Source organism: Heloderma suspectum, chromosome 2 (genome assembly GCF_057233095.1).
Source record: "Heloderma suspectum isolate Gila_16-S chromosome 2, 16-S_ref, whole genome shotgun sequence".
Taxonomy (NCBI): domain Eukaryota; kingdom Metazoa; phylum Chordata; class Lepidosauria; order Squamata; family Helodermatidae; genus Heloderma; species Heloderma suspectum.
The window spans coordinates 16938557-16953372 of NC_139459.1; the positions used below are offsets into that span (position 1 = coordinate 16938557).

The 14816-nt window shown below is 42.6% G+C and overlaps 1 protein-coding gene across 1 annotated transcript in view; it reads right to left on the bottom strand.

The window, feature by feature from the left end:
- Nucleotides 1-14816, bottom strand: part of MYO5B (myosin VB) — a 386556-nt gene that overhangs the window by 65081 nt on the left and 306659 nt on the right. The window contains exons 22-23 of the mRNA XM_084832892.1: nt 5635-5871; nt 958-1042 (exon numbers count right to left, since the gene is read on the bottom strand). Coding sequence (XP_084689018.1) covers nt 958-1042; nt 5635-5871 — 322 coding nt within the window. The remainder of the gene's footprint in view (nt 1-957; nt 1043-5634; nt 5872-14816) is intronic.

Genomic DNA, 14816 nt, shown 5'->3' on the forward strand with positions numbered 1-14816 from the left:
TCTCACACAGGGGGAAATGCCTCTTCTACATATATGCATCATTTAAAAACAGCCCAGCACAACTGGAAGGTACCAAGTTGGGGAAAGCTGTTTTGGACAACCTTCAACTGATCAATCAAATCACATCTGGTCAATCAAGTAATATTTTTTAGTCAGGTGACAGCCCCAATAATGAAAGGTAATTCTTTTAACCCGTGGGCTTCTGTGATCAGATAATCGAGGTATTCACCAAGTGCTTCTGTTCTTTAAACCCACTATAGTTTTCCCAGCTGTTTTCTCTCTCTCTTTACAAAAAAAAAGTGGGCAATTGATATGCAATCAATAAAATGCAAAATCCATGCAATAAAAGCTGGGAAATAGGAAGTTCATTTTTAGCAAGCTTTCTAACGATGAGTTTATAAAAGTTCAAGAATTTTTCAGTATTTATTGACTCTATAGTCCTTAAAAACACTGCAAAATATTTTCATGCTCCAACTTTGTGGATTTGCCATTTGCCAGTCAATGACTAACTCAGCTTTTAAAATTAGTTGCCCACTGTACCCAGTTAAACAGATCCTTGGTTGCAATGCAAACGCTGCTGCTTGAATATCTCTCTTCTTAAATTGCCTTTCTGTTTGTAGTTTTCCCTTGCAGTTGCTCTGATTAAACCCAGAAATGTAACTGAAGCGGGGAGGGGGAAATCTTTTAGATGGTTTATCCCATGCTTAATTCCTCCTGCCCCTCTAGTGATTAAATCACTTTCCCCTGTTGCCATTCTACCTCTGGGAAAGATATTTCAAGAAATGTTTTTGGAAGGGGGAGAAGGGAGCCTATTTGAACATTAACATGTTTCTGCTTATCATTCACAGCTGAGAGTAAGAGAGAAGGACTCATAACAATATAAAGAAAGAGCAACAACACTAAGAATCCTTCTGTTCATTATTAGTGTTAACGAAGCCATATGAGGCTCCTCCTTACCTTCAGACTGATGCAAGATTTTGTTGTTAAGCTCCTCTTTTTCCTTCTTCAGAAGCACATTCTCTTCTTCTAAGTCCGATATCCGCTAAGGAAAAACAAGAGAGAAATATTGCCATCCACAATATAGGCCAGCGCAAGATCAGCCAACTCAGTACAGCGATTGAGTTTCACCTGGCTGGCTTTTATAGCTGAACCGGTTTTCGATCCTCCTTCAGTCGTTGGAATAACAACATGCAATAGTGAAACAGTTACCTTAACAGCCTTATAGAATTGCTTTGGATCATATGTTATAGGGAATGTAACTTATTTTTAAAAAATTAACAAACTTTGGTTATAAATAGCATTTGCTCCATGAGTCTAAGATAGAAAGGTGTTTTTCAGATTGCATTTTCCAGGGAATTCTGGGGCTTGCTGGACACTTATCAGAGGAGACCAATAAGGAGAGCTAGTCCTTCACCTCCAATTTTCCCCTGCTTCATGCAGTTACAGGAAAGCAGTGTGGTAGTTTTAGAGGAGAGGGGCCGTGGTGGCTTAGTGGCTAAGACGCTGAACTGTAGACCGGAAGGTCGGCAGGACAGCAGTTCGAGACCCGAGTGCTGCGTGACGGAGTGAGCTCCTGTCTTCAGTCCCAGCTTCTGCCAACCTAGCAGTTCGAAAGCAAGAAATTGCAAGTAGATAAATAGGCACCGCTTTGGCGGGAAAGGTAACAGTGTTCTGTGCACCTTGGTGTTCAGTCATGCCAGCCACATGACCACGGAAGCGTCTTCGGACAGCACTGGCTCTTCAGCTTAGAAATGGAGATGAGCACCACACCCTAGAGTCAGACACGACTGGCTGGGGACACCTTTACCTTTTAGTTTTAGAGGAAGCTCTGTTCACTGACCATGACATTGATCATGTACAATAAGCCGGGCGAGCGCCCTGTATGAATAGAGTGTGCTACAGCCTAGAAGATGCCCAAGAATCCTCTGTAATGTGTTGGGATTTCATAGTAGACATTTCAAGGGTTCCCTTGGCAGTGAGTGCAATGTAGAAAAAAATCATCTATGGCAAAAAACATAAAAAATATTGATTTTTAAAGCACTGTGGACATTAATGGCATCATCATCATAATTTTCTTAAAGGAATAGGCTGGTTATATCTTAGCCGAAGTACTTTTTATTGATTAAGAAATAAGCAACATTTTGAATCACCAGGGGTATGCTTAAATGAAGACTTCTGCGGAATGCAGATGCCTGCACACCCCTACACCAACAAAATGTTCTCTCATCTCCCTTCTCAAAACACCTTACCTATGTTTCTTCCCTCAAAATGCACTTTTCTAGAAAGGTTTTATATCCCAGCCTCTCTTTGGCTACACCTCTAGAGCAGCTTACATTTCCCAGAGTCCCCTTGCCTTATAGAAATTGCAAGCCCTCTGAGCAATAGCCACTCCACACCTATGTTTCATAGAGGGCCTAGCACACCTGATGCTAAACAAGTATTATATAGTAGCAGCATCTCCTCAAGTATTGTAATTTTCCACACAATTATTCCAGGTTTTTCTTTTACAAAAAAAAGTGGGCAAATGATCTGCAGTCAATTTTTAAAAATCCATACAATAAAAGCTGAGAATGTAGAAGTTCATTTGTATAAAGCTTTCTGACCATAAGCTTTTAGAAGTTCACAAATTGCAATCCAGTACATCTGGAGGACACCAGGTTGGGGAAGGCAACACTAGATTGTGCCTCCTGTTAATTAGCGGAGGTGCGTCTTTGAATGTGTCCACACCACTTGGATTTTTCGCCACAAGCAGGAAAAACCTTGCACTGGCTCAGTGCATCATGAAACACTAAGGATAGTTTTCTAACCTTGAGTTAAAAGGAGTGTGTGTGTGTGTGTGTGTGAGAGAGAGAGAGAGAGGGAGGGAGAGAGAGAGAGAGAGACGGTATAGACAAGAGTCGCTGCAAACATTTTGCCCAAACCTGAAGTGAATTTGGGATTCCTCCTCAGACCAAACTTCTGAGGAATTTTGAGGGAAGCCAAGAATCCATACTGCCAGGCTCCAGTGACATTCAAGCTTACAGAGTCCAAGGATGGGTCTTGTTTTGTTACTGTTGGATTTCTGCCACAACATGGAGGATTGAGTCTTTCATAAAACATAAAATAAAAGTACCTAATGGGGCAATCCTATGCATGTTTCGACAGAAAAAGTCCTTCAACTCCCAGCATGCCCCAGCCAGCATGGGAGTTGTAGGACTTTTTTTTCTGTCAAAACATGCATAGGAGTGCAACCTAACTTCATTTTGTCTGAGGGTAAAAAAGAAAAGAAAAGCTCAGAGTAACTTGAAAGTTTCTTGTATCCCAAAGCCAAAATTGGCCAAATAAGAGAAACTGACATATCCACCCAAGGTCCTAGTCCTACTATCTTCTCATAGCAGTGTTACTTCATTGAATTGCTTTGGACAAGCCATTTTAGTGCATGCAATATTGCTCTACTGTGTTGCATTTGGACAAAGCTTTAGGCAGGCAACCCAAATTTCACTGTGTTGTTCCTCTCAGTCTATGCAGTTGCAGTTCTGAGCAGAACAACTATAATTTGGAAAATTGCTACAGCAAGTGTATATGGATTCTAAGATGTTGGAGGAAGTAAGCTTTATATGTTAGTATAATAAAGATTTTTTGCTGTCCTGGTAGGACTAACAAGACATGCATCCTAAGCCTCATACAACTATACAGCACTCTAATTTTTATCTGTGTTCATACATCATTCTTCAGTTTTCTTGGCAGCCAGAATCTACAGAGGTATTTTATCAATTGAATTTTTAAAAAAAACTTAAATGGAAGGCAGGGGTCTGTAGGGTGTAAACTGTCTATTACAAAAGAATTCCAAACTGCTTTCTAAGGAGCTACTCTGTGTGCCCTAAAACAAAAAACCCCAAAGCAGCAAAATTAGAGCAGCTCTTTTACAGAACCGTCTCCTGAAAGATCTTGGTGCATTAATTTTCCCTAAGGTCTGAACGCAGCTGTTAGGTTAGCTGTATGCATGTTGTTGCAAAATGAGCAGTTGCCTAGAAAAATAGCAAAAGAAGCTGCATGTATGGTGCAATTACAAGCTGGCTCGGATCACCATATTAGCACAATTGGGGGAGGGAGAAAGGACTTCAGTACAGGCCGCACATGAAGTGTCTGTGGCATCATGTAAAACTGCTGTATGACACAAAATCAGGTGCCCCAAAGGAACAGAGAATAACTCTGTGATCCTGGTCCCCAAGCAACTGTCTCTTTTGGAGCAAACCAATCCATTTGATAATGTGAGAGTCAGGGCTGGTCTGCAGATCATATGCAGCACAGCAGAATGAGGTGACAGAAATCTGAGACGGCATTTACAGCTTTAGGTAGGGAATGTCATTTTTGAACAGTTCCCCCAGTAAAAATGCAAAAACAAAATCAACAAAACAAAACAAAAAAATGCTCTCCTGCAAGTAGGGAGAAAGGTTCTAACCTAGAGTTTCCTCTGGCTAGGGATGGTGCGGGCACCCGATTCAGTCTAGGAATTTGGTGGAACCCCCCATGCCCGCACCCCCAAGCCCGGCTTGCTGAGCCCCTGCTCGCCCCTTGCCTGCGCTCAGAAAATGGCCTGCACTCACCCCGGTGGCCTCAGCAAGCTTTGCGGTCGCCATTTTCTGAGAAATAAAATGGTGACTGCAAAAATGCGCATATTTGTGCACATGCGAAAATGCGCATTTGCAAAATATTCAGGTTGTCAGGAGGCGCCCTAGCGGCCTCTTTCAGTAGACTCCAATAGCCAACTCAAGACACAGACGAAAGGATTCTTTTCAAGGCTTTAATCCTTTTCCAACTTAATGACTCTTTCAGATGCTAATCACCAGCGACTAAGCAAGGAACAGCGAGTGGCCTATGTGCCGAGTAGGCAGTTGATCCCCATTTGAAGGAGAGTCACTTGAAGACCCTGAACTTATGGGCTAGGGAGAGATCCTCCCTCTTTCCCTTGGGTCCACAGGAGGTGGCCGTTGCTTGCGCACCAAACGGGCGCTACACCTCCTTTCCTCGCCCTCCATCGCTCGTCGCTCTTTGCGTCTGCGTTGAGCATCTAGCAAGCCCTGTTCCCGCACTTTCTCACTGCTAGGATCACTATCTATCTCAGGAATGCCGGCAGGAGGAATCTCTGCCAGCTGCTGCGCCTGTGAGGGATGAGCTGGCTCCTCTCCCACGGATTGCTGATCCTCCTCAGAATCAGAACTGCTCTGGAGTTCTATCAGCTCAGTTTCCACCCTGACACAGGTATGTGAAAGTGCATATTCGCGTGTGTGCAAAAATGTGCATTTTTCACACACAAAATCACATTTTTGCACACACACAAATATGCATCTTCACGAAAATGCGCATTTCACAATGAGAAAATGCGCATTCGCAAAATACGTGCATACAAATACATGTGCATTTTTGCGATTGCCAAAAGATACTAAGATACTTAGAGATACTAAGTAACCTGGGTGGTGTCTTTAGATGAGGCCTTGTAGACAGATACTGCAAGCGTGTAATAGCAAGAAATGCAAAATGGGAGCCAAATCAAACAACATCATTACTTTCTGAGGGACTCCAAACACTAGAAGAGGGTGTATCAAAGGTTTTGACACTATGAGACAGAAAGGTTTTGGTACTGCAGAGAATTACCTTTCGGAGCACATCTTTCTCCTTCATGTAAGTATCTTCTACTATCTTTCTTTCCCCATAAGCTTTCTCCAGCGCCAACCGGAGGGAGTCCATCTCTTCTTGCAAGCTGGTAATCTGGTTGCTGTCACGCTGCTTCTGCTCATATCGCTCCAGTTCCTTCTTCAATTTCTGTATCTCAGTGGAATGAGCAGAGGTGGCTGTGGACAGCTGTTCGTTTAAGAGCCTGTATTCTTTATTCTGCAATGGGGAGAAATAAGGAATATACGGAGACAACCCAGGGCATTCACAGATGTAATAACCCATCAGAAAAAGCCAAAGCACCACAGGCTGCCTTAAAATAATTAATTAACATTATTTCTTGATAGGTTTTCTAGTGTTATGCACCACTTTCTCAAGGACCAAAGTGCAGAGAAATTCTAATTCAGGTAATAATTTCCAGCAATGTAACTGTGTTGGTCTTTTGCAGCAAAAACACCAGAGAGTTTTGTGGCACCTTAAAGACTAACACATTATTTAAGATATACATTTTGGTGGACTAGAGTCCACTTCATTAGAAGAATGTACTACAGTCCAGGAATGCTTATGCTGTAATATGTTTGTCCAAAATCAATCATCAGGCAATACTTTTATTAGGACCAACCATAGCCAGAAAATGTGCAAACTTTTGAGTTCTCCAGAACTCTTCATCACACTAGGTGGTACAAAAAGCAGGGGATTGGGGAAGAAACAGAAAAGTAAAAAAAATTAGGCTAGATGCATTCTGGCCGTTATGTTTTCAGAAAGAGAGATCAGCCATTGCTTCTCTTTCCCAGAATGCATTGCTAAGTATAATCTGATACCTGCAACATCTACCAGCGACTAATTCATTCACTTTGCAAATTGCCATTTTGAGACTTGGTCTAATGTGCTGACCTCATGGCCACAACATCTGGCCTAATTTAAACAAGTATATTGCTACAGTTATGTTGTATATACATATTTTTAAAATGCAGGGACATGTTTCAAGTCTATAACATATACATTTTGTACAATGTTCTATAGATTTCCCTGAAGAAGTACTTACGTGCACGTGGTCCAAAACATATTGGAACTGTTTATTTTTATGGAAAAAATAAACTGGGGCCCACTGTCTTGAACTTCATATCCTGTCCACGTGACCCCCCAGGAGATGGCACTGCCCCGCTGACTCTGAGGAATGGACCTCAGACTCCTCTAGTGAAGAGGGAGACCCTGAGGAGCAGTCCTCAATTGGCTTCTCACTCCTCCAACCTTCACTCTGCAAAAAAAGCCAACACCTGCAGGAAAAAGCTGCTGGCCCTTTAACTGCCAGTTACAGCATCTGAGGGGGCGGAGCTTCCAGAAAGACTCTCCTGCCATTTGCTCCCAGCAAGTGCTTGAGTAACTTGCCAGTACTCTAGCACTGCTGCTGTCTCACTCGCTGGATTGTCACCTTGCTGTGGTGAGTGGGCTTGTGTGTTCCAATGAACCCTGTGAGCGAAGCTGTCAGGAGTCATGTACTCCCAGCAGGGCCACCCACGGCGGTAAGGTCAAGGGGGAGGAACCAGACAAAGAACGATCCAAGAAAGTCCTGAATGGCAGAACAGGCGGAAGATAACAAGGTGTATGTTACAACGGCTGTGAGGGCGGATGAAGGCTGCAGCAGATAAAGGACTACTAATCGTCATGTTATTCATGCCATTGGATTAGAGCCTTTTTCTGTGTAGACTGTGTGTTGATCATTGTGCACTGATCTCCACACATAAAACAAATTCACGCACAGGCGTCTTCCAATCCAAACCCCAAACAATCAAAAGTCCCATGGTAACAGGGGCAGGACTGTGAAACCTGGAAGCCCCTAGTCATGGACCGGCACATGAGCAGTGGATACAGATTCAGTTGTCCCAACTCAAGGACCGAGGCAGTTGAGTAGTTCGGCAGCTGTATCCACGACTGAGCAGTCCTATTTAAGATCCACTCTGCTCACTCCGTATGGGGAAGGGGCTAGAAAAGGTGCCCTAAACATAGTCTGCCTCACCTCTTCCCTGACTGGATTACCGCATCCAGTGGGGTCACCATTTAGCAGTTGCAAACAAATGAATTTTGGAACATGGAATATACGGACACTGCTGGACAATACAGATAGTGAATGCCCTGAACGTAGGACTGCCATCATTGCAAGGGAGCTGAGACGTTTTAACACTGATTTAGCAGCACTCCAGGAAACTCGAAGAGCAGGAGAGGGACAACTGAAGGAAGAAAAAGGAGGTTATACCTTCTTCTGGAAAGGACTGCCTGAACAAGAACGATGAATACATGGAGTAGGCTTTGCTATTAAAAATGATCTTATGAAGCTCTTGTCAGAAGTTCCTACTGGCATTAATGAACAACTCTCAACCCTTCGAATAAAACTCACCAAAAACCAGCAGGCAACTATTTTAAGTGCTTATGCACCAACATTAGATGCTGATGAAGACATCAAAGAAAATTTTTACTCCCAGCTGGATACCATCTTATCAGAGATACCTAAGGAGGACAAAATTATCTTCCTGGGTGATTTCAATGCAAGAGTTGGGCGTGATTTCGATTTGTGGTTGGGGACCATTGGAAAAGAAGGAGTCGGCAATAGCAACCACATGGAATTCTACTTCTGACTAAATGTGCAGAGCATAATCTTGTTATTACCAACACACTCTTTCGCCAGAAAAATAAATTTAAAACATCATGGAATCACCCTTGGTTGAAGCAGTGGCATCTCCTAGATTATGTAATTGTCCGCGCCAGAGATCGCTGCGATGTACTCCTCACCAGAGCTATGACGAGTGCTGACTGCTGCTGGACAGACCACCGATTAATTCGTTCCACGATGGCCATTAAGATTGTCCCTCAACATAGCCTCCAAGGAAGAAAACTAAGACGTAAAATCAACACCCAAGCCCTTCAAGATCCTATTAAGCAAGCCTGCTTTCAAACAACTCTTAAGGAACGCCTACCTATGGAAACCCCTGAAAATGTCGAGGAACACTGGAATAAATTGAAGACCTCCATTATCGCAACCTGTGAACAAACTATCGGATACCAAACTAAGAAACATCAGGATTGGCTTGATAAGAATGATAGGGAGATTGAACATATTATTGATAAGAAAAGGAAAGCCTTCCAAATATGGCAAAAAGCCATCAACTGTGCTGCTAAGGAAAAAATCCACGCCAGTGCAAAGGCTGAGGTCCAAAGAAGAACTAGAGAATTTAAGAACACCTGGTGGATAAAGAAGGCTCAAGAAATCCAGCATTTTGCAGATGCCCATGATGCACGGGGCTTTTTTAATGCCACAAAGGCCATCTACGGACCAACAAATCATGGTACAAACCCCCTACGCTTAATAGATGGTGCCGAATTCCTAAAGAGTCTATTGCACTGCGTTGGAAAGAGCATTACCACAATCTCCTTAACAGTAACTCTATTGTGGCTGATAAGGTCTTCTTGCAAATCCCACAAAAACAAACCAGAGATGAGCTTGCAGTATCCCCTAGTTTGGAGGAAGTCAGTAAAGCCATCAACCAAATGAAAAATAACAAAGCTAGCGGACCCGATGGGATCCCTGTTGAAGTCTTTAAAGAAGGTGGGCCTGAAGCTACATGACAGCTTCACAAGCTCATCGAAAAAATCTGGATGAGGGAGGAGATCCCAGCAGACTTTAGGGATGCCATAATTATCACTCTCTTCAAAAAGGGTGATAGAACAGATTGTGGAAACTATCGAGGCATCTCCCTTCTAGCTACGGCAGGCAAAATCCTGGCAAGGATCCTCGCAAACTGCCTTTTACCTATCTCAGAAGACATCCTCCCTGAATCCCAAAATGGCTTCTGCCCCTCCAGGGGGACAGTGGATATGATCTTCACCGCACGACAGCTCCAAGAAAAATGCAGGGAGCAAAACCAATCTCTATACATGGCGTTTATTGATCTGACTAAGGCCTTCAACACTGTAAACCGAACTGCTCTCTGGACCATCCTTTTGAAAACCGGATGCCCTAATAAATTTGTGAACATCTTGCGGCTCCTCCATGATGACATGATGGCAACAATCTTGGATAGCAATGGCTGTCAAAGTGATCCATTTAAAGTGGGATCAGGCATTAAACAGGGATGCGTTATTGCTCCAACTTTATTTGCTATCTTCATCGCTATGATTCTACACCTTGTTGAAGGGAAACTTCCCACTGGTGTAGAAATCATATATCGAACAGATGGACAACTTTTTAATCTCAGTAGGCTGAAAGCAAAAAGTAAAGTAATTACAACCTCTGTCATAGAACTTCAATATGCTGACGATAATGTAATCTGTGCACATTCAGAGGAAGATCTCCAAACTATCCTAGACATCTTCGCAGAAGCATATGAAAAGCTCGGCCTCTCGCTTAACATCAAAAAACCCGAAGTGCTTTACCAGCAAGCACAAACCAACCCCTCTGTAGTGCCATCAACCCAGCTTAATGGTGTGATGCTGTAAAATGTTGATAACTTTTCTTATCTTGGCAGCCATCTCTCCACAAAAGCCGACATAGATGCTGAAATTCAGCATCGCCTGAGCTCTGTGAGTGTAGCATTCTCCCGAATGAAGCGCAGAGTGTTCAAGGATCGGGACATTCGCAGGGAGATCAAAATGCTTGTTTACAAAGTCAATGTACTACCGACCTTACTGTACGCCTGTGAAACATGGACCACCTATAAACGCCACCTCCAACTTCTTGAAAGATTTCATCAACGCTGCCTCCGAAAAATTCTGCAGATTACTTGGGAACACAGACGGACTAATGTCAGCGTATTGGAAGAAGCAAAAACCACCAGTGTTGAAACAATGATTCTCCAACATCAACTTCGCTGGACCAGCCATGTTGTTCAAATGCCTGATCATCGTCTTCCAAAGCAGCTACTTTATTCCCAACTTATGAATGGAAAACGGAATATTGGTGGACAGCAAAAGAGATTTAAAGATATTCTCAAAGCTAATTAAAAAAAAAAGTAACATAAGCATTGAGAACTGGGAAGCTCTAACCCATGAGTGTTCCAACTGGAGGTCAGCCTATATTAAAGGCGCTATGGACTTTGAAGAAGCACGAGTATGTATGTATGTATGTATTTATTTCATTTCTATACCGCCCAATAGCCGAAGCTCTCTGGGCGGTTCACAACTCTCTGGGCAGTTCACAATGGGGGGAGTATGGGGGGAAAGGGAGAAACGAGCTCAGCAGAAGGCACGTCAAGCAAATCCTCATCGTGATTGCCTTCCACCTGGAAACCTATGTCCTCACCGTGAGAGGCTGTGTGGATCCAGAATTGGCCTTCACAGCCACCTACAGACCCACTGCTAAGACTCTACCCCTGGAAGACAATCTTACTCGGTCACGAGTGATCGCCATGATGATGATGACTGCTGCTATCCATGGTGCTGAAGTCAAGTCCTGGATTTAGTTCAGCCGCCTCCACCACGTTGTGCCTCTTGCCTGAGCGGTTGCCCAGAGCAGATGATGGAATCCCAGATGGAGCAGGACAGTCTAACCTGAGGATGTTTAAATGCCCTTCCCCTCAGGGCCTGCTGGGTGAGGTAGGATCGTGATCACACCAGTACTGGTAGCACCCAAGGACCCACTTCAGTTTTCAGGCTACGACCCTTCATCACAAGCAGTTCCCTTGCAGTTCCAATTTTAAGTGCTGGGAAGGGAGTACTTAGGAGAATCCTATATAACAGGACTGCTATCAAAATGAACAAGAGCCAATTACTATCTGACAGGCTTTGAAATGAAATTAGACTGAGAGGAGGTTTGGGAGTCTCATTAAGGATCTTTAAGACAGCAATAAGTGACCAATTCAAAGAAACCTAAATGAATGTGGGGGATAAAGAGCTGGATTAAAGGAAAGAAGCCGTAATTCTCTTGTTCAAAATCTGTAGGTGGTACATCAATATTTAAGTTCTTAAAATGTTCAGAAGATTTTGAAAGCCCAGGATATTAAGAGCATTAAGTCAAATGGGCAGGAAAGGTGGCCCAATATTCTCAGCAAATCCATGTTGAGCACTAGTAACAGTCAGTACTGATTTGTCTGGAAAAAATAGTCTCAGATCAGCTTTGTTTCTTCCTTTAAGAGGAGGCATGCATTAACAGGCAAACAGAATGGTATTGATGTCTATCACTCGACTATATCAACACTTTTGATAGATCCCTACGACAAGAGTTTATAAGTAAGCTAGATGAGAACTAGAAGCAACTGTAAATGAATACACAGAAAAATTGCAAACATCCTCAGAGACAAAGGGTGCTTCCAGATGAGGTTTTTATCGTGCATGTTATGGGGGGTCCAAATGATGCCATCTTCTATTTGTAATCCTCCTGTGTTTTCCCACTTCTTCCCTTTTTTTTCTTATCATAAAAAAACTGTTGAGGAGGGAAAGATGGAATAGCTGCACAATGCCTTTTGGTTGCAGCTCTAGGAACCCCCATCTGAAAGCACCCAGGGATAATTAACATTAAACTGTAAAAGATGCATCATGAGGTGTAGGGTGGGAGCAAATGTCTCTCCTACTGTCTTTGCCATTTTAGTAAATAAGTGTAAGAAATACCCTATGTAGAATGTCCTGATACAACCAAAATGGTGTGGCAGCGAACAATTTAGAAGACAAGATTATATCAGCATTGATTAGAGGTTTTGAGAAGGTTTTGAGATTTGCTCATAATGAACCTCCATAAGGAATATATATATATTGGACACCCTTAAAGAATAATGAAGAAAAAGACCAAAACGAAGTCTTATTCCATTGACAAGGTTCCTAATTATCTGCTGAGCTACTAGAAACAGAGAAGAGAAATCCACAGTGGTTCTTGACAACTACGATCAAGTCCTAGGCAGGTTTTCTAGCATTGCAAGTCTTAATCTGAACCACCTGGTTCCAATATCAACTCCTCTTTGGAACGCTTGCAAGTGGATGAAGCTTCACTTCCTCTAAAGTCACAGGACAATATTCTTTTTTAAAGACCTGACAAAGAGAAAATATTGTTCTCCATATTGTTCTTTGCTGTCATTGAAGGAAGGCCACTTAATGTTAAGTTTTTAGCAACATAGATTTTCTTTGGTTCAGGAAGGAGATAAGCTATAGAATAAATAATGTAAAGGGGACTGGATATGTTTTTAAGTGGTTAGACAGATGTCCATCAGGAATTATTTAGCTATAAAATGCCCCAGTCAAGGGCACTGGATCAAACCACTGAGTCCTCTTCCAAATCTGTATATTTGTCTACAGAAAAACTCCTCCAATATCCGCATCTCTCCTGCAAATAAGAACTCAATGCTTCCCTTTGTAGTCCATGAACAGAAAAGGCACCACAAGCCAAAGATTGTTATCTCCTTTATTGTTATCTTAGCATGTTTTTTTCTGGCAGTCAATAGCAATAAGCAGTGGATGAATAGCACAATGGAGACTTAGTAGGAAAGCTTGGCTTGGCAGCGGTTTCCTTTTAACATCATGACAAATCTGCACACAGAAGGGATTTCTCTTCAAGACTTACAATTGTCTTACTTAATTCAGTCTGAGCCAAGGTTAAGCAAGGCTACACTTCCAGCTTTTTTTTTAAATGCACACATGGAACAACAAGTTGCCATTTAAAAAAAAACCAATTTTTTTTTGTGGGGTGAGTGGGAATCATTGACCTTCAGGAAGTTTATCTATGGTCACTCCAAGAGTTCTTCACTCAATTTTGTTTTTCCAATGGTGATGGTCAAGTTGCAGGCCCAGTACAGGACAAGAACTGAGTGAAGTACATGGGCTTGCTAATCTGGAAGATCCCACCACTGGTTGAACATTCCCCAAATGACCCATCTAGTCTTTTGATTGGCTGGGAGTCCTATATAACCCTTTCTGAGTCAGGGCAACTCCAGTCCTGGATTTTCAATTGGTGACTCAACAGCCAGCAGTAAAAAGTCCTTGCTTCAACCTACCTTATTTGCCTTTCCCAGCATTATTTTTCTGCTCTCTTTGGCCTGTTCCTTTAACTGTTACAGAACTGCTTCCTTGGAAGCTAACTTCTGCTTCTACATGCCTGATAACAGGACATGTCTCATTCTAAATAGAATTGGTATGATTCAGTAAGACTCCCACTAGTAAGATTCAGGAATAGGGTTGGAACAAACATCTCTAATTCTCTCTTTCCAAGTAAATTTGAAGCTACAGATAGATATGTCCCGAACAAAGAAATAATTACAGCATATCATTATCATTATTGATCCACAAGGACAGAGAAAGTTGCGATGTTGCAATTTTTAGGCGCAAAGGGAAGAATGCACAACAGCCTGGCACAAGAGCAAACCAGTCAGCATCTGAATGTGAACAAGGATAAGTAACAGCAGGTTTAAAGGGAATGATACACGCATGCTAGGGCATAACTAACAGGGGAATGTTGTTTGGAAAATCCTGCTTTTGCAACAATTATGAAGTATCCTGAACATGCAAAATAATTCTTCAGTGAGATGGAAATCAATTTGGAAATTATATAGAAGGTATCATACATTCCTAATTAGCTGTCAGACTCCCAAAATTGCCAAGTGGATCCCTGCCCATCATCCTAGCTACCGACAGGTATTTACTTCAGGGTAAATAGTTTTTATCCCTTCTGTTTCCTTCCTTCTCAGAGCCAAATTATAACTGGAATTTCCAGGTAGTAATATTTTTAGCTTTCTCCCCTCCCTAACAGGTACATAAGATCATAAGAAGACCATATGCTGGATCAGACCAAGGGTCCATCTAGTCCCGCATTCTGTTCACACAACGGCCAACCAGCTGCCTACAGGAAACCCACAAGCAGGACTTGAGTGCAGCAAAACCCTCCTGCCCATGTTCCCCAGCAACTGGTGTACATAGGCTCACTGCCTCTGAAACTGCAAGTAGCATATAGCCATCAGGCCTACTAGCTTTTTATAGCCCTCTCCTCCATGAATTTGTCCAACCCCCTTTTAAAGCCATCCAAGTTGGTGACCACCACTACGTCTTGTGGTAGTGAATTCCATAGTTTAGCTATGTGCTGTGTGAAGAAGTGCTTCCTTTTATCTGTCCTGAATCTCCCACCAATCAGCTTCATGGGATGACCCCATTGGGTTCTTCTATTATGAGAGACAGAAAAAAATGTCTCCCTCTCC